We start from the raw sequence: 26759 nt of genomic DNA on the forward strand, positions 1-26759 counted from the left end.
CCCGATTGGAGGAGGAGGGCCCGGCCCAGGCGCGTGCGCAGTACATGAGTCAGCAACTTTGCGGGCGGCGCATGCGCAGTGTGACACGCCGGCGCATGCGCGGTGGCGCCAAACGCCCCCCCCCCCCCCCCCCCAATGTAAAATGGGTTCGCGCTCTTCAGCTTTTATTGAGGGGACGGACGGGACACGGGCTCGATCGTGACAATTTAAATCCACATACAAAGAGTTAAAAGCCATTATCTGGAGGGGAAACACGCTGGGAGGTTCTTTGCTCCTTAACCCCCATGTCGTGGGCAAATTTAAAAAAAAAATAAAAAAAATTGAGAAGGAACTACCATTATCATAACAATAAAGAAAGAACACGGAGAGACTTGACACTTAAATCCCTCCTGCAGCTCAGAAACCTCATTAATTGGCCCAACGATGCCGTTTCCCCCCAACATCCACCCCATTTCGAACCTTTTTCCTGACAAATGCCCCAATGTCTCGTCCTCCTCTCAGGCCTCGCACACAGGAGCTTCACTAACATTAGAGAGATGACGTGACTGCAGATTTTAGGGCTTTAACGGAGCTTTGGAACAGTTCTGTTTCAGTCATGAACGGAGCGGTGTCTCCCATCTCCCGTTTCTTCTCACCGGGAGACGCGGAGGCCGCGGATCGTTTTGTTGCGTTAGCAGCTTTTCTTCCAGCCAAAACGTAATATAGATGTTTGCGTCCATCAGTCACGCGAGCTGGAATTTCTGAGGGCTGGCGGATCCTCAGCCAGCCCCAAATCTCAGCCGCCTTCCCCGGCGCAGCCCTACCGCCAGGCACGGTTCAGCAGCTTCACCTGAGCCAGTCTTTTCGTGATCATCGTCGCAAAAACCAGCCCGAAGAGGACGCTGCTTATCAAGACGTAGTCGTAGTCGTCTTTCAGGACGTCAAATTGCTTCGACGGGTACACGCGGGTCTGGTAGATGTCCAGGCCGTACGCGACAACCTGAAGAAATGAGATCGTGAGCTGGTCACGCGGCTTTGAACATAAAACCAGACGCATAAAACATCAAAAAAATTATTGACTTGGGTCTATAAGTTCTGAGCAAAATAAATGTTTAAATGGTGAGGAGCAAAATAATCAGAATTTACAGACCTCCCCGCCACAGGTTACAGTATCGTCCTGTTCTATCCACAAATTCCACGGCCCCGCGTTGGATCCTCCGCCCTGCACTCACCAAACACGTGGACTCCAGGCCGGAGGGGGCTGTGTAAATCCCCCTCATTCGGGATATGGTTTGGTTGTAGTTGATAAACCTCTCGGCATGGATCTGCACATCGGGGGAGTATGGGATCAGGTTCTCTTCTCTGAAAGGCATTTAAAGAGAAATCAGAACCAGGGCAAACAGCACATGGAGGACAATGCGTTTTTTACTAGTCTGATCATCACAAGTTGACCTAAACCCAGCAAATTTAGCAGCTTTTCTGCTGCAAGATGAAAAATCAAACACGCCAGCTGGGTCAGACTACGTGGCAGCAGCCTCCTCTTAGGCTTCTCAGGTTCGCAAAGTAAGTGTCATTATAAAAACTTCAGTTATTCTGATTGCTACGTCTTGGAGTGCAGACAGCAGGCTGGTTTTGCTAACGATAAGACCTGCTGCCTTGCGGCCAAATTTATTCCATCATCACAGCCTGGGAACAAAGCAGCCTCGTGGAATTTCATGCAAGAATCGCCCTCAATCTGTCCAAGATGAGTTGTTCTCCTTCACGCTATTATATATTATACACAAAATCAGTTATCGCTTGTTCCTCACCTGCTTTGTTCCGTAGGGATCTCCGGGCGGCGAGGATCCAGCAGAGCCTTTGGAAGGGAGAGGATGGCCCCGGAGGGAAGCCCAACTGTGCATTGAAAGAAAAGTATCTTAAAACCGGCTATTTCTGTCAGCATTTTCTAACAGCGAACAGAAATGCCCTCTCAGTGCTTATCCTTACACTTGCCAGGAGCTCCTGGCAGCCCACAGGCAGGATTTTCGGCAGCAAACTGCATTTTGCTTGTTTTTCGTGCAAAACCTGGCTCGTGCAGGTGGCATAAACGCATTCAGAGCAGAGCAGGACATACTTACCGAGCAGGTGACGGCTGGTGATGCCTCGCTCGGTGATGGTGGCCTCCATGGCGCTAATAGCAGAGGGGAAGATGTAAGATTGCTGGAGGACCTGAGGTAAAATGGGGCGGTCGAGGGAGCTGAAGGCTGTGGCGTTGTACTGCTCCGTCCCCTCGTACAGCTCCAGCACGGTGAACTCGTTCCGACGCGCCTTCGTGTTCCAGTACTGGTACTGAAACCAGAGATGATTTTTAGGAATTTTTAAGGAATATGAGGCAGAGTCAACACAGAGGCAGCAGGACATCACAGAGAATGGTCAGAAAGTCTTTTCCACGCAGGTTCAGCAACTGCCTCTCCCTCCCAAATGTTAAAAACAAGCTAAGAATAATTTCTTACCACCACCCAGTTCTCTGAATGGACGATGTGGACGGGTCCCTTCGCTTTCTTCTGCACCGACGAGTGGATGATCCTGCCCGTGACGCCATCCATCAGATATATTCCGATGAAAGTGCGCTCGTGATGCGTGTCGGTGCTCTCTGTCACCACAGCAAGCAGGTTTGGATTCAAGGACTGCAGAAAAAGAAAAAAAACAACTGAGATCCTCATTTATCTGCATTTCATCTGGGACTAGGTGTAAAATAAACTAAGTATCTTTTTAGCCAAAATCACCTGAAGAAATCAAGCAGCTATTTCACCATCATCAGATGTGTGACTGACTTAATTGCTGCATGAAAACATTTTATAAAAGACATCCCCACCAAAATCCGCATCCTCTGCAGCGGCTTGTGGACATAGATAGAAAAAAATGGCACTGTGGGGCAGTGAATCACAACGTAGGGCCTGGAAACTGTGCTGAGATCTTCCCGTGAGATAACGCATCAATAAAATTCAACGAAAAGTTCCAAGGGCACCTTATAGAGGACGCTGCGGTCTCCCATCACACGGCCCTGCGAGTGCACGTGCTCATTCGACCTCTTCCCTTTCACACTCACGATCCTCTGTACTTCGGTGGGTATCACCACCTCCCAGCTCTCCTCTGTTGTCAGGTCCTGGATGAAAAAAGCACAATGTAGGAGGTTCTGTCCTCAAAAAGACACCGTCTCCACCAATAAGACACAGGGAGCTCTCCCTGCTTTTGAATTTTAAAGGTTTCTTAGGCATGTTTTGAGGCTGAACTGTTTCTATCCCGAGCAAAACACCATAAACCAAATGAAACCAAGCAACCAATATCCAGCGGACATCTAGGAAGGTGACATCACTTAGATTGTAATGCATCTTCTGTACCTTTTTCAGCCTGAATCCAGAGAGTTTTCCCTGCTCGGCATCCACCAGATAAAAAAAGATAGAATGGGCTATTTCTTCTAACTGGCGAAGGACATTTTTAGTTGCTGGGAAAGCTGTAACCTGGAAAAGAAGAATTGAAACACAGGTTCAAAACCAATTGACGCACAAAAGAAAAAAAGAAACAACACAGAAAGATTATTTCAAACACATTTGTCAGGATAAGGTCTAAATTACCAGAATAACCTCATAGTTTTGTATGAAATGTGACTCAACGGCATTTTTTTTAAATCTTGCTCTAAAAGGGAGGGGAATAATTAACCAGAACATGAAGAAAACTGCCTCCAGGCAAAGCAATTTACCTTGTACTCATCATCAATCAAGAGCAGTACTTTGGCGTAGTCTTGATCCATAATGGGCAGAAGCAAAGTCTGAAGAATTGGGCGCTTCAAAACAGGGGGAGCTACTTGACTTCTCTTCCCAAAGATGGGGTTAAACACATACAGAAAGCTCATTTTGGTTTCCTAAAACGCAAACAAGACGCAAAACTTGTTCTCAGGCACACAAAAGAGCTGGTTTTCTACCTGCTACCTCCTGGCGTTAACTATTCATACCTCGGATGCAGCTATTCCATCCTCAAAATATTTAGTTTGGAGATGCATGTCTTGAAATAATTTCTTCATGAAGACCATACCATAGCATAACATGGTGTTCATGGCTTAAATTAAATCCTATCTGCCACCTGGGGAAGCAGTCTCAACACAAAATAATGTCTCCTCCCTCACGTGTGAGTACAAAACATCCTGCATCTAGCTGAAGGACAGCTGTTGTCACCTGGCTAACGGAGACTTATCTCACACGACCAAAGAAACTGGACAAAATTATTTCCTTTGTTTCAATAAAAGGCTTCAAAATAAGCATCCTTTTATTTTTTTTTAGGACTGTGTACCTGCTTCCCCCCAGTTCTCACTCTCCTCCTGTCTCCACATCAGTGATTACCAGACAATACCCAAAAAGATACTTTCTTCTGCCTTTTTAAAGGGCAGATTTCCAAGCTCAGCAGGTTCAATGGAGGGACAGAGGGCCTCACCTTGTCCTTAATGAGCAAGGTGCATTGCGGAGGGTGCGGGAAGTGGGCTGTTGTTCTTTGGACCATCAGCTTAAAGGAGGAGCTGGGTCTCACGTTCCTGAGATATTGTTTCCACAGGATGGTGCCAGAGCTGCTCTCAATACCAAAAAGCTAAGCAGAGAAAAACACAGTAAAGCCAAAGTTTAGAACAACACATCTCTCACATTCAAGCACGGCAACTTTCTTTGGGATATGACAAAGATAGAAGAGTCTTAGTCCCTCTCCAAAACTACCACGACATTCTATTAAAGCCTGGCTAAAAATAAGGGTGGGAATTCAGAGCTGAGACTCTTCACTACAGTCTAGAAACCGAATTCCTACCCCGGTGTCCTCACCTTTCCCGAAGCGGTGACCATCACCATCATTTTCTGGAGGTTGAATTCATCTCTGGCCAAATTGTCAATGTTAATCTCATTCTTAATCTGGCTCCGGGGTTTCCGGGCATCATAGAACATCTTCCAAAGATGGGCGGTCCAGGCTTGCAGCAGGATAAGTTGGGAAGACAACCGCTTCAGAAACATCCCCAGCAAACCATCTGCAAACAGACCAACAGTGAGAACAAGAGGGGAAAAAAAGGTTATGTCCCACTCCATAATTAAAATTATGGTCTTGGCCATGCATTAACCCATGATAATTCATTGCTTCTGCCTCACACTCCAGAATAGCAGAGTTTTAGTTATCGTTTCTATGATATTTATCAGCCTTTTCCCACTTCACACTGGCATAGCTCATTCCAAAATATTATCTTAGGAACTTAAAGCAAACCTCCTTGCAGAGAACATAATCTTGTCCTCATTGGTACACTCACAGCAAGTCCCACCTAAAGCTTCCCCACCTATAAGGTGCATTTCTCCCTCTGCACTCCTTACTCAGAGCAAGAGAAGCTCTTGAAGGAGAAAAATACTTAATTCTGCCCAATCAGGGTTTATATTTAGCACCTTGAAATCGGCAAAAAACCCATATTTTTACTGTATTTCACCACTGAGGAAAGCAAGCAGGGAGGAGAGCAAGTTCCACGAGGAAGCGTTAGACAACACAGCATGCAGAGGTTACCTTGAATGGCTGCATCCAGGACAGCGAGAAAACACAAAACAAAGCAAAACCAAAAGCTATTATTGCAAACGACTCCTCCAGAAAGGGTCAAGGGAAATGTTCAGGAGAGACAGCCAAAAAAATCTCTCCTACCGCTGCTGGTTTTTTAATATAACAACATAATATGCTTTGTGTCATTTGCATTTGGCATTGGACTGCAAAAGTTTAGACAGAAATGGGTTTATTTCTGCTCATTTTGATTGCCATTGGTAGAAATTTGAATCATAACTCTCAGCTCTGAGGAAAATGAAAACAATGAATACATTTTTTCGGAAAGTAAATTAAAAAACCTCACATGCCTAAGGGTAATTCTATTAAGTCTATGATTTACCTGCTTTCTTTCCAAATTCTCCCTCCAACTCGGCCTGTGCCCCTGTCAGAGGCAGATCCACCATCTCCAAGCTTACCACTTCTGCTAGGGACTCCTCTCTGCTCCACACGACTTTTCCTGGAAAGAAAAACAAGTAAAATACTGGAAAATCAACACTGGGAATAGACTTCTGGAGGAAAAAAATCACCACTCAGTATAGAAACATCGTCCAGTGGGCCCTTCAAATGCAACTCACTGTTCTTAATGCAATGCAAATTAGTGTGTATCTGTCTGACGTAACATGATCAACTATTTCAAAAAAGACTAATATTTTATGCAACTGGAGCCACTGTTGAAAAAAAAAAAAAACCAACAACCACAAGAACTGTAAAAGCAATCTGATGTTTTAAAAGGGTTGCAGTCATTAAGTCTATTTAAAACAAGAGATGAACAGTGTGAACACCTGGGTGCCTTTTATACCCTAGAAAATTCACGTCACTGAGATGGACTCTCAACCCTTTCTGCAAACTAAAATTTTTGAGGATCTTTTCTGAAGAAACTTTGAGGAAGATTAGACTCTCATCCTATAAAAAGAGTTCTGAAATCTGCAGAAAACCCATGAAATTCAAAGGCTCTGTCCATGTAAAGAACACTGCAGAAACATTTTCTCGGAGGAGATATCTAGTGAGGGTGAATATTTCATAGGATTTAGCTCAGGACAGTTATACGTAATCACTTGGGACACTGAGTTTTCTTCTTGTCCTGCAGTGCCAAGGTGTGCACTGGTAAAAACGGAGTAGTTGAGCTGTTTCCCGGTTACCTGGCTGCTGGAGGAACATCAGCATGTGGTCTTCCGTTTGCACCAAGGCTCGGTAGCCCACAGAGTCATCCTTCTTCAGGAAAACTTGGATGAACAGCTGGAAAAAAGAGCAAATAAACCAGCGAGGTTAACCGATTGCTTCATCTCCTTGGAGAAAACAAAACTATTGGGTGAAACAAGAGCAAACGGCGTCTGCAGGATGTCCGAAGGGCTCTACCGGTCCTGCCGAATCGGGGCAGGGAGGGCGCTGCAATCTGATAAACCACGGGACTGAAATAATCCCTCCCCGCTCACCTGCTGCGGTTTGGCACCGCTCTGCTCCAGGGTGAAGGTAATCGTGGTATCCAACAATCTTTGTCCAGTTTCAACCAGGTAGAGATTAATATTGTAGGTTTGATTGGAACAGATTAAGGATTCCTACAACAAGCAGAAAACAGCTGAGTTAAGCACACACACCACACCAAAATCTGCAGAAGGATTTAATATTCAGCAAAAACTGTGGCTTCCATGTTCTTTTTAGATTATATATATGGAGCTGCTACAAAATATCAGACTCCAAAAAGCTGTGTGACACCTTTTTTATTGTTTCTGCATGCAAAGGAATAAAATGGACTGTCGAGAAGTTCTACAGTTCTGGGGAACAAGTGCACTTTATACCTGTTTCCGGGGCTCCTCCAGAGCACCTGCAGCATGAAGGCCATCAGAACTTCCAGATTTCTGAAACGAGGATGAAAAGAGATAACGTGGCTGCAGACCCCAATGCAAGTGTAAAAAAAAAAAAAAAAAAAAAAAAGTTTTTGAGTGCCTGCCTGACAAATCTCAGCTCGACTCTGAGAACAGGCAGAAAACAGCCGTGTTCTATTTCTGATAAAAATGAAACTTTGCTAAGTTTGTTATCTCTAAGAACTGAAATCCTCGCTAGGTCAGTTAAGCCCGTTCCTAGTTACACGCCCACCTTACGCAAGGCTGAAATGCGCTGCACGCAGGACAGCACGCTCCACCAAGGCACAGACAGCCTTAGCTCGTTGTAATCAAGACCTAATTGCATTTCCAGTGTCTTTGTATGTCTAAAAAGCTGATGAAATCTTCCTTAAATTACTACCCATCCCTGGGCCTGTGAAGGAAAACACTTGTGGAATGTACCCCCAGTGCTGGTTACACAGGAGAAGCACATTGTACTCACCAGTTCGCTCCTGCAGGTCAGGACAGCAGCCACAGTTTTCTCTCCAGTTGTTGCAAAACTCACCAGAGCTGCCTGAAAACGAAAAAAAAAAAAAAAAAAGCAGGAAATAGTAAAACAAAAAAGAAAATCCTCAGACCCCACCAAAACCTGCCTGTGCAGCGAATTATGCCACACAGGAATTAAAAACAGATGATCTTTCACAGCCGAATTTTAATTTTCATTGTTTCACCAAATTAAAAAAAAAAATCTCTTATAAGATGGAAAATCCTTCTCATAAAGATGGAAACGGTGCACTTGCCACAGGCTTTTGAACTACTATATTCAGTGTTACTGAGTTTTTTAAAGCTTGTTTGCTTTTCAAAACCTCTCAGCTGGCCTACCCAAAGTATTGAGGCACTACTGGCCACTGAGACCTGCATTTCTCTGTCTACCTGAAAAACCTCAATGCTGATAGTTGTGGGCAACAAAACACACCTACCCTGACGCCTGGAAATACTTCAGCAGCCAGTGTTAACGAAATCAAACGGTTTTCAAGTGTTGCAGCCAAGAGTACACGGAAATGAGAAGCTCAGCAGCATGTTTAGAATGCTTGCTACAGATTCTTTTTATTTATATACGATAAAAATGAAACCTTGCTAAGTTTGGCTCTCTTGCTTGAGTACAATTATCTCAGTTACCTGCTGGAAGTCCCGAAGGTGGCTGAGCAGCCCGTGTTTGTACTGCAGCAGCGAGAAGTGGCTCGGAGCCAGCTGCAGGAAGAACTGCGTCCGGGAAGCAGCGACTGCATTGGGCTGAGTGGCCAATATCCTGGGCTGGAAGCCATCAGCAAACTCCAGCTCAAGTGACTGCCAAAGGGAAACAAGCATATGTGTTCGTGAAAACTTTCTCCTCACTGGAACAAATACCTTCCTTTACCAGCAGCAATATGAGCTTTATGAAGAGGTTCTACATGTCAGGATAAAGATACAGCACAAGCAAGGAGAACTAGGATCTCATGGGAGCAAATTCTGGAGACATCAATCCAGAAGGAATGATTAGACAGACAAAATACACACTTTTCTCTCCCTTCCCTCAATTTACGGGTCGTGCTCTGCCCCACACCTCTCCAATCATTCTGTGGTTTACTAACAGAACCAGGCTCCAAAACAGCTGGACGATGAATTACATAAAACGTTCTTTCGGCACTTCTCACCTGCAGCGGGATCTGCTTCATCTCCTGCTCCGTCTCCAAGGAGCAAACGTAGAGCGACTGGCTGTCCCCGTCCACACACACCAGCACCGCGTCCCCCACCACGCTGCACGCGCCGGTTAAGCTCTTCAGCCACGGGGCTGCTACTTGAATCTGCCAAGAAAGACATAAGTAGAGATTAAGTTGTCAATAAAACAAAATCTTCAAAGAACCAACCTAGACACAACCAAGAATTTAAGTCAGAATTATTTTTACCCATGACCCGGGGAGAAACTATCTGTCAGCCTGAGGTTTTCCAGGATGGTTTTGACTAACAGCTGCGTGTCTAATTCAGTTTTGATTTCAGGGCATTCAGCAGTGAAATGCATTTATTGGCCTGTAGGCAATGCCGCAGTGAAAAGGAAGTTTATCTGTACTACAACACCAATTCATTACTCCGCACACCGGAGTTGGAAATACATTTGTTAACACCAAATTCAACATTTTGGATCTGTAATCGAGCGCTACCTGTTTTGTAATTTCTCCATCTTCTACGCTGAATGCTAAAATGTTCAAGTGGCTCTGGGGAACGATTCCAAGCACGTGGATCACTCCAGTCCCACGGGAATACAACAACTGGTACTGAGTGCTCTCACTGCAAGAGAAGCAGCAACCATGATGTGTCATCTCCTCACATTACCATTTTCAAAAGCATAATGCAAGCACAGCACCCTTTCCTCTTCAAGGCAACGAGTTCCCCGTCAGAAGTTTGCATTTTTACTTAAAATATGTTTTTTACCTCTCTGGTAAGTGTTCCACCCATTTCTGGTGCCCATTGGAGAGGTAGTGAAGGGAGATGGCCGCCTTCTTCAGCACGGCCACGTATTTCACCGCGTCCTGGAGCCCCACCAAACACGCCGCCTGGAAACTATGCACAGGTCAGAAAAAATAAGTTAGAAAATTATTTTTTCTAGGAAAAAAACCCAGCAAAACCACAAAACTCCATTTGAAGACTTTCTTCAAACACTTAATATCAGTCTTGAAGTAAATTTATAGCCCACTTTATCAATCCTTGCTGATCTCAACAGAGAGCATTAGGGTGGAATACAAACACCGCAAATTAGATGCGTGTTTACCATGTTGTGTATTTGAAGAGAAAAATCTATCTATGGAAAAAAATTGTATCTCTTCGTGTTACTGGTTTGTTAAGAAATAGAAACTGCATTAGACTTAACTGCAAGGTTCAAGCATTCCTAAGGAAATCAGCCAAATGTTATTACAGAAACCTTACAACTAAATAATTTTTCTCTATAATACAAATCCAAACAAGATCAACAATCCCTTTTTCCTTCCTAGACCAGGATTACAAAGGGAAAGAGACAGCTCAAACACAAAGCCTACCTGCCCGTGTCCAGGGACATCTCCCAGTTCAACCCTCCGATGTTGGTCTCCCAGGAACGCAGAATGCGTCCAGCATTGGACACCGTGATGGCATCTGCCCAGAAAATTAAGAAAAAGAGATGAACGCAGAACTTGTCACCCACCACAGATCAACAAGGTGATGAGCTCCGGCAAGTTCAACTTGTGGTCTAACACATGGCTGAGATCCCACATCCAAGGCCGAGTTCTGAGCCCAGCCCAGCACCTGGACGTTGTCCTTACCCTGCCCGTGGATCAGCATCGCATCGATCGCTCCCTCAGGGGTTCCCTTGTCCACATGGCGCCACACTGAAGCAAAAAAGAGTTAAGTGAGAACAAGACTTGTTCCCCCAAAATCATTTCTTTGTTATTATCTTTAAATATAGGCTCTTTATGGCAATAAGTTTATGCAGAGAACAATCTGCCCGCCCTAAGAAACAGCTTTTGAAAATTGCCGGTTGAACCTTCTCTGACAAAGCAGCATGACCAGCATTCATTTACCAGCATGAAAACACAGTGCAACTTGGTTAACAAGTCAGCCCCAGCACAACAGGTGCATTCCCCACCACAAAATGCCGCTTCACTCACAGATTTCACCGCTCCTGGAGTTCAGGGCGGCCACAACGTTCTTCTCAGTGGCCACGATGAGCTTCTTCGAACCCTGCGAGGCTTCCAAGGAAGCAAACTTGAGGTTCCCCACATACTGCTGCCTCCTGCAAGGGGAAACATGGGTCAGGGCGAGACAGAATCACAGGATGTCAGGGGTTGGAAGGGACCTCGAAAGCTCATCCAGCCCAATCCCCCGCCGGAGCAGGAACACCCAGAGGAGGTTACACAGAAGGTGTCCAGGTGGGTTGGAATGTCTGCAGAGAAGGAGACTCCACAACCTCCCTGGGCAGCCTGGGCCAGGCTCTGGCACCCTCACCAGGAAGAAGTTTCCTCTCATCTTTAAGTGGAACCTCCTGTGTTCCAGTTTGCACCCATTGCCCCTTGTCCTATCACTGGTTGTCACCAAGCAGAGCCTGGCTCCATCCTCCTGACACTCACCCTTTACAAATTTATAAACATTAACGAGGTCATCCCTCAGTCTCCTCCAAGCTCCAGAGCCCCAGCTCCTCAGCCTTTCCTCACACGGGAGATGCTCCACTCCCTTCAGCATCTTCGTGGCTGCGCTGGACTCCCTCAACAGTTCCCTGTCCTTGACCTGAGGGCCCAGAACTAGACACGATATTCCAGACGGGCCAACGCGGCGCCTCACTGAGGGGACAGGCCCAGCGGGAGCAGGCAGCACGTTGGGCCCGGGGCCTGCTGGCGGGAGGAGGATCCCGGCGCTGTGAACCCGCAGCTTTCCCCCAGCACTCACCAGTCGAACTTGCCCACTTGATCCTCATACACAGCGGCCGCCAGCGGCAGCAGCAGCACCCACAGCGCGGCCGCCATGACAGCGCCCAGGGGTCCTTACCGCCGCGGGGCCGCCCGCAACGCCGCCTGCGCGAAAAACACACGTGAGGACGGTTACCCTGACGCAGGCACCGCGCAGGACAGCCCGCCGGCGTTCCCAGCAGCCCGCGCGGCGCCGAGGGGGCCTCGAAGCACGGCGGCGGCAGCATGCCGAAGTCCAAGCGGGACCGCAAGGGTGAGCGTCCGGATCCCGCGTCCCCCGTTCCCCGGCCCCTCCCCGCACTAACGCCGCCTCTCTGCTCCGCTCCCCGCAGTCTCCCTGACGCGGACGCCCAGGAAGGGGTTGGAGGCCAAGCAGGCACTGATCGCGGAGGTAAGTGCGGCCCGGCCCGGCCCCGCGCGGTGCCCCCCGGGTCCCCGCTCCCGGTAACCGGTTCCTCGCAGCTGCGGCGGTGCGTGGACACCTACAAGTACATCTTCGTGTTCTCCGTGGCCAACATGAGGAACAACAAGCTGAAGGACGTGCGGAACGCCTGGAAGCACAGCAGGTGAGGCGGGGGATGGCGGCGGGGGGAGCGGGACGGGCTGACAGCGCCGGCTCCTCATCGGCCTCATCCTCCTCTCGCCGCTCCAGGATCTTCTTCGGGAAGAACAAAGTGATGATGGTGGCGCTGGGACGCGAGCCGAGCAGCGAGTACAAGGAGAACCTGCACAAGGTGGGGGCTGGAGGGTTCTGTGCATCCCCTGGTTGCGTCTTGGAGCGATGGTGAGAGGTGACAGAGCTTGTGTCACCTTTGTGCCGTGTTTTAATGGAGTCCACCCCTGTCACTGAATCATTTTGGTTGGAAAAGCCCCTCAAGATCATAAAGTCCAACCGTTCCCCACCCCTGGCACTGCTCCATGTCCCTGAGAACCTCGTCTAAATGCCTTTTAAACCCCTCCAGGGACAGTGACTCCAGCACTGCCCTGGGCAGCCTGTTCCAATGCCCCACAGCCCTTTGGGGAAGAAATTGTTCCCCAGATCCAACCTCAACCTCCCCTGGTGCAACTCGAGGCCGTTTCCTCTGGTCCTGGCGCTTGTTCCTGGGGAGCAGAGCCCGACCCCCCTGGCTCCAAGCTCCTTTCAGGCAGGTCAGAGATCAGAAGGTCTCCCCTCAGCTCCTGTTCTCCAGCTGAACCCCCAGCTCCCTCAGCCGCTCCCATCACACTTGTGCTCCAGCCCCTCACCAGCTCCGTTCCCTTCTCTCAACTCGCTCCAGCACCTCAAGGCCTTTCTTGGTGTGAGGGGCCCAAAATTGACGCCAAGATTCGAGGTTTGGTCTCCCCCGTGCCCAGCACAGGGGACGGTCACTGCCCTGGGCCTGCTGGCCACACCAGTGCTGACACAAGTCAGGACGCTGTGTCCAAGCAGGACATATCCTGATGCAAAAGCTCTGGTTTAGAGATTTTGTAGCTGTACAGGATTAAGCCTGAGATGAGTCCCTGGGTGCTACCCAAGCCCCACAGCCGGCTCCTCTCTTTCAGGTCAGCAAACACCTGAGAGGTGAGGTCGGTCTCCTCTTCACAAACCGCACCAAAGATGAGGTGGACGAGTAAGTACCCGCGTGGCTTTGAAACGCCAAGCTGCCTTTTTTCCACTCAACTACTCCCCTTGCTGATGTTTCTCTTAAAGCAGCGATGACCTCATGAGACTTTTCCGCTCTCCCTGCCAGCCCTGCAGCACTGGGGCAGAAATCACAGCCGTGATCCCCGTCTCGCCCTGTGGGACATTCTTCCCGCACCTAAACCTCTCGTTCCTCCTCTCAGGTGGTTCTCTAAATTCCAAGAGGTGGATTTTGCCCGTGCGGGGAACAAGGCGACGTACACGGTGAGCCTGGACACAGGGCCCTTGGAGCAGTTCCCGCACTCCATGGAGCCGCAGTTACGGCAGCTGGGATTGCCGACAGCCTTAAAGAAAGGTACGTGGGGCGGCCGCGGAGGGTGAGCTGCAGTTTTTGTCTTTTAAGGAGAACATTAAATAACTCAGAGTGCCTTAGCTCTGCACCCCGTATCCTGGCGGGTGAATCCAGCCTTTGGGAACCTGCTCCAAGAGCTTTTGTCCCCGCAGGAGTGGTGACGTTACTGTCAGATTATGAAGTCTGCAAAGAAGGGGACATTCTCACCCCTGAACAAGCCCGCGTCCTGGTGAGTAACGACATAACACGGCATCTCCACGAGCCCCTATTTCACCCCATACAGAATAATTACCTGTTCAGCTTAATTTTGCTGGAGAGTGCAACTTCTCGGGCGAAGGTGACCAGTACTTGAAGCAAACACCCTTTTGTATTCCTAACATGGGCGAGAAAACTCTGCAGGAATTACTTTGGCTCCTGCTGTGCTGCAGTTTCCAGCTGGAAGCAATATTTATATTTAATATTTATTATTTAAGTGTTCGTGTTAGACTGGCCACAGAGAGAATAGAGTGGGAATGACAGATTTGTGTCCTTTCCTAGAAACTCTTTGGCTACGAGATGGCGGAGTTTAAAGTCACCATCAAATTTCTGTGGAATTCTGAGACCGGAGACTTCCAGAAGCTCGTGGGAGACACAGCAGAGGAGGAGGAGGAAGAGGAGGATGAAGATGCTGATGACAGCAATGAGGGGTAGCAGCAGTCCTTGTGCTTGGACACTAGACAGTTCTCTGTTTTAGAGAGAAGAAGAGGAGGGTGTTTCCCTTCCCTGTCTGCACCCAGAGGACAAAGACGATCAGCTCAAAGATGTTCTTCATAAAAGATGACCTAATTATGCTCCTTTTTTAATGTAAATCTATATATAAAACTTCAGATGGCTGTCACTGCTGCCTGTTATTTGAGTGCCCCAGGATCTAAGGAAAAGTCACCTCAAACATGAAAATTGGGCAGAAAGCATGTAAATGTAACAAAACTTGGATGCGGCACGCTTGGTGCCAGGGAGGATGCTGAGGGTTTGTTCTTATTGTCACATAAAAGCTTCAGAAAAAACTATTTAGCTCAAAGTCAGCGAGCGCTCATAAGAAGATGCCAGCCAGGCTGTAGGGACACTTAAGAGACAGGGTGTATGTTAGAAAAAAGGTTTTATTTATTAAATTAATTATCTCATTAAAGCAGAACTGGGGCCCTTCCGCCAGTTTTGTGTCAGTTTTCCCCAATCACCTGCATTTTTAAATCATAGTGTGTGCTGCGTACAGCTGAAGGTCCACAAGGGGAGGAAGAATAAGGCACGGCTTAACATGTGCTGACAGCCGTTAGTGCATCCTAAAAACTTCATTAATACAGGGAAAAATTACATGGAGCGAAGGGGCTGGGGTGGGGGGTAAGTGCCTCTCCTATGCTTCCAGGGACTCGCACTCGCTTTTCCACCCTCTCCACACCTGCTTTCGCATTCCTACTCTGGTCTCTAGCGGAAATAGTTGGGGCAATCGTGTGCAGTCAGGTTCCAGGCTCTGTCAAACGCCTCCACAACCGCCGGGAGCAGGGGACCCTCCTCGCTGTAGTCCAGGTTCTGCTCCAGCTGCTCCAGGTTGGACATTCCCAGGATCACTGCGTCTCCAAGAGAACCCTGGAAAGCGGCAAGAGGAGTCGCTGAACCCAAAATAAACCCAGTTCAGCTCCCGAGACGCTGCAGGCCAAACTTTAAATGTTTCTTTCCAGTAAAATTCAGACAACCGACACCATGAAGTTCACAGGGCCAGAACATCTCCAAGTCACACCAGTGCCTCGAAAGCTGCCAAATCCCACCTTACGAGGGGCTACAGGAACATTTTGGGGAGATGGGGAATATAACCATGAATTTCCAAATCTGATGAAAAGCAAAATCATCCCCTCACAGGGAAGCTGGCTGGGTGGGAAGCCAAGACCCCAGTAACTGGCACTTAAAATCTTCCACTTTTTCCAATCCTGTGACTACAGGAAAGGCAGAATCTGGACACCAATGCTCACTTTGGAAGGCCACAAGCCCAGGGGATATCCGGATTAAAATATAATAATTGTTTGTATGCAGATATTTCCCTGTTTGTGTGCTGCCACGTCAAGCTCTCACCTGCAGTTTGGAGTGGTGGTACAACCAGCGCAAGGCTGCGGAGGTCAGGCTCGGCGCGTTGGAGCCGTAAGTGTCTTTCAGAGCTCTTTCTATTAGGGCAATTCCTTCAAAATTGTGCTTTTTCCAGTACCTGCAAGAAAAGAAATCGCTCTTATTGCCCTTGGGACCTGTAGCAAATCGTACATCTGTATTCCAAGCAAGCACGAAAGGCTTTCAGGAAGCCTCATAAAATTCTTTGTAGCCTCCAAGGTCTTCTGTCAGCAAAGGGGAAGCTGAGCCTAAAAATGGCTCCGCAAAGCTCGGTCACAAGCCATGGTATCAACCACATGCACAGATGTAATAACTGCACAAGCTTTGGGCAATTCTGCTTCCTCTCAGCTGATTATTAGTGTGCTTTTTTATGTAGCCACTCCTGCTGCATCTCCCTGCTCGTCAATCAGCTCAAAACGTACCTGTCCCTGTAGGCTTGAGCCCAGTCATTCCCAAAAAACCGTCCAGCGGGCTGGTGTGTGTCTTTGTCCTCGTACTTGTACTTGCCAGTCAGCAGCCCCCCTGCAAAGGGTCAGCAGCCCCTTTAGCAGTGAGCCGGATCCTCTGCAGCCCCCATTTCACGTGGCTTTGTCTCAAAGTCTCACCCTGTCCCTCCCCATTACCTGCCAGCGGATTGTAGGCGTAGAACCGCAGCCCGAAGTATCGCAGGCAAGGGAACAGCTCGGCTTCCACCTGGCGAGTGGTCGCATTGTACATTCCCTGCACAAAGAGGAGTGGGACAAAGAACTTCAAATGCTGGCTCAGGAGCACCTGGAACAGCCTTTTCCCCACTCTGCCCTGACAAAACTTATCCAGAAGAGCAGTGCCAGGTCACAAAAGGTTATTATCTGCTTAGGAACAGACTTTCACTAAAACATTGCAAATAACATATCAAGGGAGTCGCTGACTCAAGCAACAAAACACATGCTCAGCTTTTTGCAAGAAGCAATCTCAGCTTTCTAATCACGTGAAAGAACTTCTCAGACAACTGCAGCAGCTTCCTTGTCTGTTTTTATATCTGATATACCAGGGGCTGGTCGAAGATTTGGGGCTCCCATACCTTTCCCCATGGTGACTGACCATTGCTGTGAGGAGACAACCAACTGCATGCTGCTCTGATCTGAAGCCCCATATCCCTCTGGTTTGGTTCATCTTAACCTCCCCAAAAGATCTGCCAGACCACAGCAGCAAGGGCCCATCCCTCACCTGGTACACAGTTGGCATCACCCAGTTGTTGTATTTGCAGATGGTGCAGATTTCTGCGACCTCCCACGCCGCGTAGTTTGACAGACCGAGCTCTTTAAACTTTCCCTGCAGAGGAATAGAAGTGTATTCAGTTCCAGTTTTAAAAGTGTGTTTTTATCTAGATGGTGTGAAAGGACAGTTGCCCAATTTCAGCTGAGTTCTCTGCTTGTCCCTGTCTGCTTCTTCTAGATGACTATGAATTATAAGACCTGACAAAAATACTTCCCCTGTTTTATGTTCGAATTAAATGGCACTGTTAGACTAATGTGATTCAGGAATTCTTCACCCATTAGCAGCATGAATTTTAACCTAGTCAGTTAACACAGCTGAAAGCAAAGTTCAGATGTTCTCAGAGATTTTGAGAACAAAGTGCGCTACGTGAACATGCAACAGTGTCAGCTGTTCGGCCTTGCCCGGGTCACCTGCGTCCTTTCTTCCTAGTGTTGTGCAAACCCAGCGCTGCAGAAGGGCACAACGAGCAGCCTTGGTTTGAAAAGGTGGTGGGAAGGAGGGAGAGAAGCAAGAGATGGTCCAGGCTTGGACTGCCCGCTTTACTTCTTTGTGCAGCTCGTTGCAGGCATGCAGCGTCTCCTCCACCGGGGTCCCGTGGTCCGGAGCGTGGAGATAGAAGAGTTCCACACTAGTCCTCTTCAGCCTCTCCAGGGACGTGTTCAGCTGCGATCGCACGCTCTCGGGCTTCAGTGTCTTCCCATCCCAGTGGTTGGCCTTGGTGGCAACTTCCACTGGCAGAGAGAAAGAAAGAATAGGCAGGGGTGTTTCCAGCTTCAGGAAGGGAATGGGGATAAGAGGCATAATGCAAATATTCCTTGAAGTGTTTTAGGGAAAGGCCCTTGGGAATCATGTCAGCCTGGCAGGAGAGGCCCTTCTCAGGGATGGTGTCAGCCTGGCAGGGAATCACAGAATCATTTTGGTTGGAAAAGCCCCTCAAGATCATAAAGTCCAACCGTTCCCCACCCCCGGCACTGCCCCATGTCCTGAGAACCTCATGTCTGTCTGTCCAACCCTCCAGGGATGGTGACTCCAGCACTGCCCTGGGCAGCCTGTTCCAATGCCCCACAGCCCTTTGGGGAAGAAATTGTTCCCCAGATCCAACCTCAACCTCCCCTGCCGCAACTCGAGGCCGTTTCCTCTGGTCCTGGCGCTTGTTCCTGGGGAGCAGAGCCCGACCCCCCTGGCTCCAAGCTCCTTTCAGGCAGGTCAGAGATCAGAAGGTCTCCCCTCAGCTCCTGTTCTCCAGCTGAACCCCCAGCTCCCTCAGCCGCTCCCATCACACTTGTGCTCCAGCCCCTTCCCCGGGGAAGCCCCTTCTCCTCAGGAAACGGTCCCTTCTCCTCAGGGATGAACATTCTCCTCAGGAAACGGTCCCTTCTCCTCAGGGAACGGTCCTTTCTCCTCAGAGATGACCGTTCTCCTCAGAAACCGCCGCCTCCCCATCCCCACAGCGACCGGCCGTACCGGGCTCGGCGCCGCCCGCCAGCAGCGCGCCCAGGATCCGCTCGGACTCTCCTCCCGCGTACATGTGCGCGGTGTCGATGAGCCGGTACCCGCGGCGCAGGAAGGCGCGGAGCATCGCGGCGCTGGCCTCGGGCCCGGCCCGCCGGCCCATCTCCATGGCGCCCAGCACCACCCCGGGCCGCGCTCCGCTCGCCGCCATCGCCGCCGCCGCCGCGGACACTGCGCATGCGCGCAACCTGCGCGCAGCCTGCCCGCCCCGCCCACCGCTCCCGCCGCGCATGCGCGGAGCGCGGCCCCGCCCCGAGCGCCCGCCGGGACCGACTGCCCCAAAACCGGCGGGTTTGGCACAAAAATCAGAGTCGGGGGAAAAAAAAAAAAAAAAAAAAGGCAGCGAGTTTGTGAAAAAGCAGGTTTGCAAAAAAAAAAAAAAACAAACCACCAGTAGTTTTCAGCCGAAAGCAGCAGATTTGCGGAAAAAAAAAAAAAAGCAGCAACTTCCCGAAAAAGCGGCGGATTTGGAAGGAAAACAGCGAGTTTCTGAAAAAGCAGCTGGTTTGTAAAGGAAACGCAGTTTCTGAAGAAGCAGTGGATTTGGGGAAAAAAAAAACAACAAGAAAACAACGCCAAACAACAACAACAAAGTGTCCGAAAAAGCGGAGTTTCCAAAGAAAAATAAAGCAAATTTCCAAAGCGCGGCCGGCGAGCGAGGTAAGTCCCTGTTTGCGAGGACACATCGCTTGGGTTTTATTTTTAATTTTAGACCAAATCCCGCTGGGCTCGTGGCCTTCCCAGGCCATCCCACCGGCCACGAAATTGGGGCGAATAAAGGTGAATTAGCCAATAATAAGATTTTTGCAACGCGCTCCAGAGAAGCCATGAGCCTGTTCCTAATGTATCTATATTTTCCCCCCCCCCCCCCGTCTTATTTCGTTTTTTTCCCCGTGTGTTGCATTTTTCCCCAGCGTTATCCCAACAGTTTGGCTGCCGGGCGCGGATTCGCGTCCCCGTTTCATGGGCGCCCGGCGCTGGGGGGGTGTCCCCCCCGGGAACGTCTCCGAGTGTCCCAACGGCTCCCGCTGGGTCATGGACGTGTTCAACGAGTGCGCCCAGGACGGCCGGGACGTCGCCAGCGTCGTCCTGGGGCTGGTTTCCATCCTCTGCTTCGCCGCCGCGTCTTTTCCGTAAGTATCGCTCCCAAACCCCGTCCCTTGCGACAGCTCCCCGCTCTGAAAAAAAAAAAATCAAATTTCAAGCGCGAGCTGCTTGAATCATCAAATCTATCCGGCTTGGAAAATTTGGGTTTAACAGGAGAGGGAGCAGGCGGTACAGCCCCAAAGCCTTTTTTGTTATTTTATTGTTATTATTCTAATTGGCAGCTGTAATACCACACGTAAGCCAACTGCAATGCAGTCGTTGCAAGTCGTACGTGCAGAAAAAACATTTCCAGGAGCTCTGGGCTTCTCGGAAGCGCTGGGATAACCGTGGCGGATGGGGACGGGAGGGGTTGCGGCTCAGTCTCCGTGCATCGTCAGATTATTTCGTAACCGGAGAGGCGGTTTCTGCAGCTGGTGCTTCTGTCCCCGCACGAGGGACAGATCACAAGGGCTCGAGCACCCGATGGGTGACAGGACATCTCGTGGGGGCCAATCTGCAGGGGAAATCTTTGCTTTTCCTCCCCCTGGGCGCTTTGGGCTGGTGACAATTGTAAAAAATAACCCAGGTGAGAGCAAGAGGGAAACGTGGGGATGGTTCCCAGGTAGCGCTGGACCAGCCGGGGTAACGGTTTGTGTCTCTGTGTGACTTTTTCTCTGCAGGCAGTTTTACCAAGCCTGCAAAACCGGCATCATGGACCGGGCTCTCTCCATATATTTCTTGCTGGGATGGCTGGGCGGTGACCTCCTGAACCTCATCGGTTCCTTCCTGGCCGATCAGCTGCCGCTGCAGGTACCGAATCAGCTCTCAAACACCTCGAGCTCTGGGGAGGAGGGATGGGGTGGAATGGGGATGGGAGCTGCTTAATCCAGCACCAGGAACCAGAGACCCAAACAGCCCCGGGATGCGATGCTGTGCCCCGGGATGCGATGCCAGCTTATCCCCAATATCAGAAGCCTTTCTGCAGGTCGGACCACCCCGTCCTTCTCCCCGCAGGTTTACACGGCTGTTTACTACGTGCTGGCAGACCTGGTGATGCTGTCCCTCTACTGCTACTACAAAGTGAAGAACCGAGGCGGAGGGTGTGAGTTGGGGGTCCGGGCGCTCCCCTTGGCACGTTTTTCAGGCTGGTTTGTCGTGGGCTGCGGAGCTGGGAGGAGAAGCGCTCCCCGGGGAGATGGATGGGGCAGAGCTGCTTTGCAGAGGCGTCGATGCATTAGAGGCCTCACGTTGTTTGCTGTTGGTTTTTTTCTTGGATAACCTGAGTACCCGCAACAGCCACAGCCAGGAAATAGTGACCAGCTGTGCCTGGGGTTTCTGCAAACTGCCCTGCACAGTGTCTGGGTTGAAAATAAACCCCCAGAGTTGCATTAAGTACAGAAAGAAATTACTTACCTGCAGTTACGTGTTGGAGCTGGAAACCACAGCCAGATCTCTTGATTCAGGCCGGGGTTTAAGGGAAGGGATGAAGTTTTCCAGCTGTTTTGGGGTCAATACTCCTCTTGCAGCCTTGATGTGATGGAGAAGTTCCTCCCTGTTCAAATGGAGTAAAAAGGGAACGTGATCAGGGCTCTGCTGTTCTTGCAAGGCTTAAAAAGCAAGAGAAAACCCACTTTTTAGCATAGCAGCTTTCTGTGAACTACAAACAGGCATCCCGTGGGACCCTGAAAACCACTTAACTTATTAAAGCCATTTGAATTTATTAAACCAATTGATAGATCACCCATCAACTATATACTTTTGTTAATGCTGGAGAGCTTGTTTACAGAATATAATACAAGTCTTGCTGTCGGAGCAGGGATTTGAACATGCACTGTTATGAGTCAAGATGATCAAAAGCTTCCAGACGAGGGGGATGATTTTTAAGAGCCCCGAAGCCAAAGAAACTCGAGCACTCTCAGTCTGCAGAGATAGGAGCAGGTTCCTCCCTGATAACTTACAAACTGCCTGTATCGCTGCGAGATAAAACACCCGCAGCAGCTATTGCCCGAGTTTGGTGGTGCTGGCTGTGCCGCCGCAGAGATAAGAGAGCTTGAAGGTCTCTTTACCCAGGGATGGTGCTGGAACCCAGCGAGGCTGACGGAGGAGCCTCCCTCACCAGCCTCGTGTGATTCCCCACAGTCACGGCCTCGATCAACGCGGTTTTCGTCTGCCTTACGCTGGGGACGGTGTCGACCGTCTCCTTCCTGGGCAGAGATGCTGGCGTGGCGCAGGACCCGGTGACGTTTAAAGGGAGATCTCTGCTGTCTGCTCCTGGGGATGAGCCTGGCTCAAAGGTGAGCTGGTTCCTAAAGCTGGGTGCTGGGGGGAGAGAAGATCATAGAATCATTTTGGTCGGAAAAGCCCCTCAAGGTCATGGACTCCAACCATAACCCACCCCTGGCACTGCCCCATGTCCTGAGAACCTCATGTCCGTCTGTCCAACCCCTCCAGGGATGGCGACTCCAGCACTGCCCTGGGCAGCCTGTTCCAATGCCCCACAGCCCTTTGGGGAAGAAATTGTTCCCCAGATCCAACCTCAGCCTCCCCTGGCGCAACTTGAGGTCAGGGTGATCCCGCTCAGTGCTCAGCAGGGCAAGGGATGGGCGGAGAAAGCAAAGCCTGGGTTTGGACCCACCACACGGGTGGTAAACGCATCTCTGAAAACACAGGGGCTGTGGTGCCCCCTCTTGCCTTGCAGCCTTTCACCAGAAGCGAGATCGTTGGCTTCACCATCGGCTCCATCTCCTCCGTGCTGTACCTGTGCTCCCGAGTCCCCCAGATCTACACAAATGTAAGTGTGTGCGGTGGGGGGACGGCAGCCGAGTGTTGGGGACCCTCTGGGGTCCTGAGATTTCAGATCGAAGAGGGGCGGTGGGATCTTCTTTCTCCTCTCTGCACAGAGGTCCCAGCTCTCTGCTCATTTCGTGAGGGACTGTTTTTCTGTATTTCTGCTCCAAAACCTGATTCGTTTTTCTCCCTTCCCTTTAACAGACCAATATTTTGAGGGTGAGACTTTCATTTTGACTTCATTTACAAGCAAAAGGGGAACTAAAAGACTCTCAGCATTGAGTCACCACCTTCTTTCTTCTTTTTTTGCGGGGAGGGTGATTAATACTACTTTCTAGTGAGATTTCAAAGAGCTGCACCCAAGGTCCTTTTCTCTCGCCCCTCTTCTTCCAGTACAAGAGGAAATCCACCACCGGCATCTCCTACTCCCTCTTTGCCCTGGTGATGCTGGGGAACTCGCTCTACGGGCTCAGCGTCCTCCTCAAGAACCCCGAGCCGGGCCAAGGCGAAGGCGACTACGTCCTGCACCACCTGCCCTGGCTGGTGGGCAGCCTGGGCGTCCTCTCCCTCGACGTGGTCGTATCCTTTCCCATCCCGCCGGCAAAGCTTTGCAGGGAGCAATCGCGTCTCGGGGCAGGCAGGAGCAGGTGGGTTGGTGCTACTCAGCGGTTGCTACTCAGCGGTTGCTTCCGAGCTGTGCGTGCTCACCGGTCTGAGTAATTTACGGTGTTGCAACAGCCAAATGCTTCGAACCCTTGTTTGCATTAAGCTTCTTGTCCTGTTTCTACCTCTCCTGCCTTGTTTTTTTTTGCGTGCTGAGACCCAACGTGTTGCATGAATCCACTTTTGCTTGCGTGAAGAGCCTTAACACGTTCTCAGATCTCCTTCCAGTTCCTCGCTTATCGGGGAGGAAGACCCGGTACCCGCGAAGAGAGGGATGCTCTGCTTGGTGAACAGGGTGACAGCCTGGACAGCTGACCAAGGGACCTTCCCCGGAGTGAGAACAGGACGATTCAGAGGAGAAAACCGGTCCTAAAGCCGGACAAACCAGTCCTTCCATGCTGGTGGCTCTTGGGAGAAGAGGACTTGAGCCCGTGGGTGACGCCTTGTGCTGCTGAGCCCAGCCGGGTGCCAGAGGATGCTGCTGAGAGACCTCGTGCCTCTTTGGTACCAATGATGCTATCGGGATAAACAGGGAATTATTCGATACCTCAAAAGGGCGCTCTGTGCTGCTCTTATACCCCACGGCTGAGCCCGGTCCCTTCTATCTCTCAAGGGTGACCTGGAGCTTCCCCGATACTGGCAAATTGGGAAGAGCCTGAGGGGACAGAGGTGACCGACCTGCCAGCAACACGAGCACCACGCACCTCTGTGGGCCTCCCCTCTCCACCGCCCAGCTTTCTTTGCTGACTAGAACTGGTTCAGAAGGAATGAGCGGTGTAACCAAAGCGTTTGGGTCCACACGTACCCATTTTAACTAGCACAGCTCACACGTCTATAAAACAAGTCCTTGCCCCACGTGCCTCCCTTGGTTTTATTTTGCCGGTTCTGGCAGCTCCTGCCTCTTTCTTAACGCATCTCATCATCCCTATTTCTCCGAGTTCTCGTTTTCTGCCTCGTTCACATTTTAATTGCAGACATTTCTTGGGGAAGTTGCTCCATGTCTTTCTGTTCAGCTGCAAGGCAGTCAGCCAGGCAGAAGATGTTTTCCAGTCCTGCCCTCTTTTGTTGATGAATTTATCCTCAACACTGATGTATTTATCCCCCCCCCCGGAGCCCCGCACACCAACGCAGTGGCTCCTGCCCTTCTATTGCACTGCTTCTGCTGGGGAGGAGCAGCCCAGCCTCCCTGGGCAAGGAAAAGGAAAATCAACCAGAAAGAAAATCTAAAACAAGTTGTCCTAAAAACAAGAACTTTCCTTTTCCTGCAGTTGCTGTTAGCTCTTTTTGCTGCCCCTTCCCCCCTCTCCAGCTGCTTCCCCGCTGTCCGCCTTTTGGCTTTAGCTGTATTATCATTAATTTATGATTCTTCAGCCAGTCTCGTGACATTTGTCCTTCCCGAGGAAGCCAAACCACAGCCCCGCGATGACACAGCTCAGCCTCAATCGGAGGCGAAATGGGGCTCAGAATACCCAGCACCCATCAAACTGCAGCAGCAGGTTGATTAAAACTGCACGGGGAGCTGATCCATTTGTTTCCAGAAATGAAAACATACTTTCCAGGCTCTTTGAGCCTGTTGAACAAAGCAGGTGGGTTTTTCACTCCATTAATTCACAATCCTTCCCCTCCAGGCTCGCAGGCGATGGGGCTGCTTGCCCCAAACCCATCCTGGATTTCCTCTGCTGTCTTTCCCCGGGAATTAGAGAAAAACAATTCCTATCCGGTACTAAAAACCATGAGCACATTCCTAACAAGACAAAAAGCACAGCTTCCTTAGACCTCAATACCTGTTTGTTACAGATAAAGACTCGAGGGCTGGGTTTTATTAAAGAAGTGTATTTTAAGCTCAGCTCAGCCCTGAAGTGCTGGGGAAAGCACAGCTGGTTTACAGAGCTGGATTTACTAAGCTGAGCTGCGCAGGGGGATAGGATGGGATCTGGCCTGCCTGCCGTGCGGAAATGAAGAGCCTCCTCTCTGCCATTCACAACATTAAATAATTCCCACGTACCAGGTAACCAAGGGCTTTCCTTAAAGCTAGACAAAAAAGCTCTAACATAAGGAGGTAAAGAAATACATATATAGCACCCAAACCATCAGGTTAGTATCAAAATCATCAGGTTACACGACTTTGGGAAGAGAAAGAGGAATAAAAACTGCTGCATTGACCCTGCAGCTCATACCTGGATGACTGTGGAAAGTGCACACGAGCAACTGGGGTGTCCCTGTGTACCCCAAGCCTATATATTAAATTTAGCTGAGATGAGACAATTCCATTTTTGGCTTCTCTGCACAAGAGATGGCTTTGGAGAATGAAAACAAAAAATAACCTCCCAAAAAACTTCATCACGTAACAGTTGGCAACAGCTGAGACTCTCCTGGGCTTACACGCTATTTCCAAGCGTCAAGAGTTCACACAAACTTCTCTCCAGCTTCAAAAAAGGTTCTTCCTCAGGCAGAAAAGTCAACTACGAGCACGTATTCAATATTAATGCCAACAGGCTCCGTTTGCATAGGTTCACCCAAAGGCTCGTTCCAACAGGAAGAGCCCAGCCAGTATTTGCTTTCTCAGTTTCACCAGGATTAAGAGTTTGTTATAACTAGAGCACAAAGTTTGTCATAGCCAAAGGACAACGTTTGCTATAACCAAAGCACCTGGGCGCCATACAACATCCTTCTGACCGCCGAGGCTTTCAAGGGGGAAATTCTGGGTGAGGTTCACAAATCACAATGCGCAGAAGGAGCTTTTGGGGGAGCACCGCTGGTTGGAACCATCCACCTCAATTGCCAAGCGAACCCAACGGCCTCTGCTCGGAGCGTTCCGACACACGGGTTCAACCGCAGATATTTGTAACACACCTGGGAAAGCTGGAATCATCCTCCTCCTCCTCTCAATAAACACGCTCTGTGCTTCCCGAAGCATCGATCCCAGCAGGACGCCAACGTCTCGGGAGCCCAGCGGGCGGAGGAGGAACGCGGCTCCATTCCGTTCCACCTGCGAAGAGCATCAGGACAGCAAACCCACAGGAGAACAACTTTCGCCTGAACTGGGTGCAAGAAAAAACAAATGAAATAAAGAAATAAAACCTTTCTCATTTTCTATGGCCATATAATCCAGCGGCTGTTTGGATTCCGGACAGGTTGGGGGTTGGCCCATGTCTCCCCACCCACACCAATTGTCCCAGTTGCTACAGACAAAAGCACTTACAGCAGAACCCCCACGTAACGCTGCATGAAAGAAAAAGAAACAAGGACGACACCAACCACACACGCTGCTTCCTGGGATTTTTTTTTATTTTTATTTTTTTTGTTTTAGCCTTTTTTTTTTCTTTTTTTTTTCTTTTTTTTTTTTTTAGTATGGAGGCTCAAGTATCAGATGTAGATTCAATTTAAGCTTTACAAAAAAAACCAAAAATCAAAACAAAAACCCCTTTTTGCATTCCATAAAAATCGACAGAAAAGCGCCTTGGAACCAGGCTATAGAAGAGCAGAACTTT

The 26759-nt window shown here is 49.7% G+C and overlaps 4 protein-coding genes across 4 annotated transcripts; 2 read left to right on the plus strand and 2 right to left on the minus strand.

Moving 5' to 3' along the window:
* Positions 1-157: 157 nt before the first annotated feature.
* On the minus strand, positions 158-11934 carry EMC1 (ER membrane protein complex subunit 1). Its single transcript, XM_065649876.1, has 23 exons — positions 11841-11934; positions 11066-11190; positions 10721-10786; positions 10460-10553; positions 9858-9986; positions 9587-9713; positions 9083-9232; positions 8568-8735; positions 7891-7962; positions 7365-7424; positions 7002-7124; positions 6708-6804; positions 5909-6025; positions 4821-5020; positions 4447-4596; positions 3719-3880; positions 3360-3479; positions 2987-3124; positions 2472-2645; positions 2097-2307; positions 1788-1872; positions 1212-1341; positions 158-979 (listed from the first exon to the last, which is right to left on the minus strand). The coding sequence occupies exons 1-23, from the start codon at positions 11915-11917 to the stop codon at positions 800-802; spliced, it is 2955 nt and encodes a 984-aa protein (XP_065505948.1). The 5' UTR covers positions 11918-11934; the 3' UTR covers positions 158-799.
* Positions 11935-12041: 107 nt separating this feature from the next.
* Positions 12042-15004, plus strand: MRTO4 (MRT4 homolog, ribosome maturation factor). The gene is made up of 8 exons (XM_065649914.1): positions 12042-12113; positions 12193-12251; positions 12323-12426; positions 12513-12594; positions 13403-13470; positions 13685-13836; positions 13986-14062; positions 14371-15004. Exons 1-8 carry the CDS (start codon positions 12086-12088, stop codon positions 14521-14523), a joined length of 723 nt encoding a protein of 240 aa, XP_065505986.1. The 5' UTR covers positions 12042-12085; the 3' UTR covers positions 14524-15004.
* Positions 14933-18887, minus strand: AKR7A2 (aldo-keto reductase family 7 member A2). Its single transcript, XM_065649913.1, has 7 exons — positions 18685-18887; positions 17764-17951; positions 17170-17274; positions 16587-16683; positions 16386-16485; positions 15934-16063; positions 14933-15453 (listed from the first exon to the last, which is right to left on the minus strand). The coding sequence occupies exons 1-7, from the start codon at positions 18881-18883 to the stop codon at positions 15292-15294; spliced, it is 981 nt and encodes a 326-aa protein (XP_065505985.1). The 5' UTR covers positions 18884-18887; the 3' UTR covers positions 14933-15291.
* Positions 18888-19056: 169 nt separating this feature from the next.
* On the plus strand, positions 19057-24408 carry SLC66A1 (solute carrier family 66 member 1). Its single transcript, XM_065649988.1, has 8 exons — positions 19057-19392; positions 19647-19865; positions 20499-20628; positions 20833-20920; positions 21958-22112; positions 22517-22609; positions 22999-23184; positions 23485-24408. Exons 2-8 carry the CDS (start codon positions 19696-19698, stop codon positions 23581-23583), a joined length of 921 nt encoding a protein of 306 aa, XP_065506060.1. The 5' UTR covers positions 19057-19392; positions 19647-19695; the 3' UTR covers positions 23584-24408.
* Positions 24409-26759: the final 2351 nt, after the last annotated feature.

This window comes from Caloenas nicobarica, chromosome 22 (genome assembly GCF_036013445.1).
Source record: "Caloenas nicobarica isolate bCalNic1 chromosome 22, bCalNic1.hap1, whole genome shotgun sequence".
Taxonomy (NCBI): Eukaryota; Metazoa; Chordata; class Aves; order Columbiformes; family Columbidae; genus Caloenas; species Caloenas nicobarica.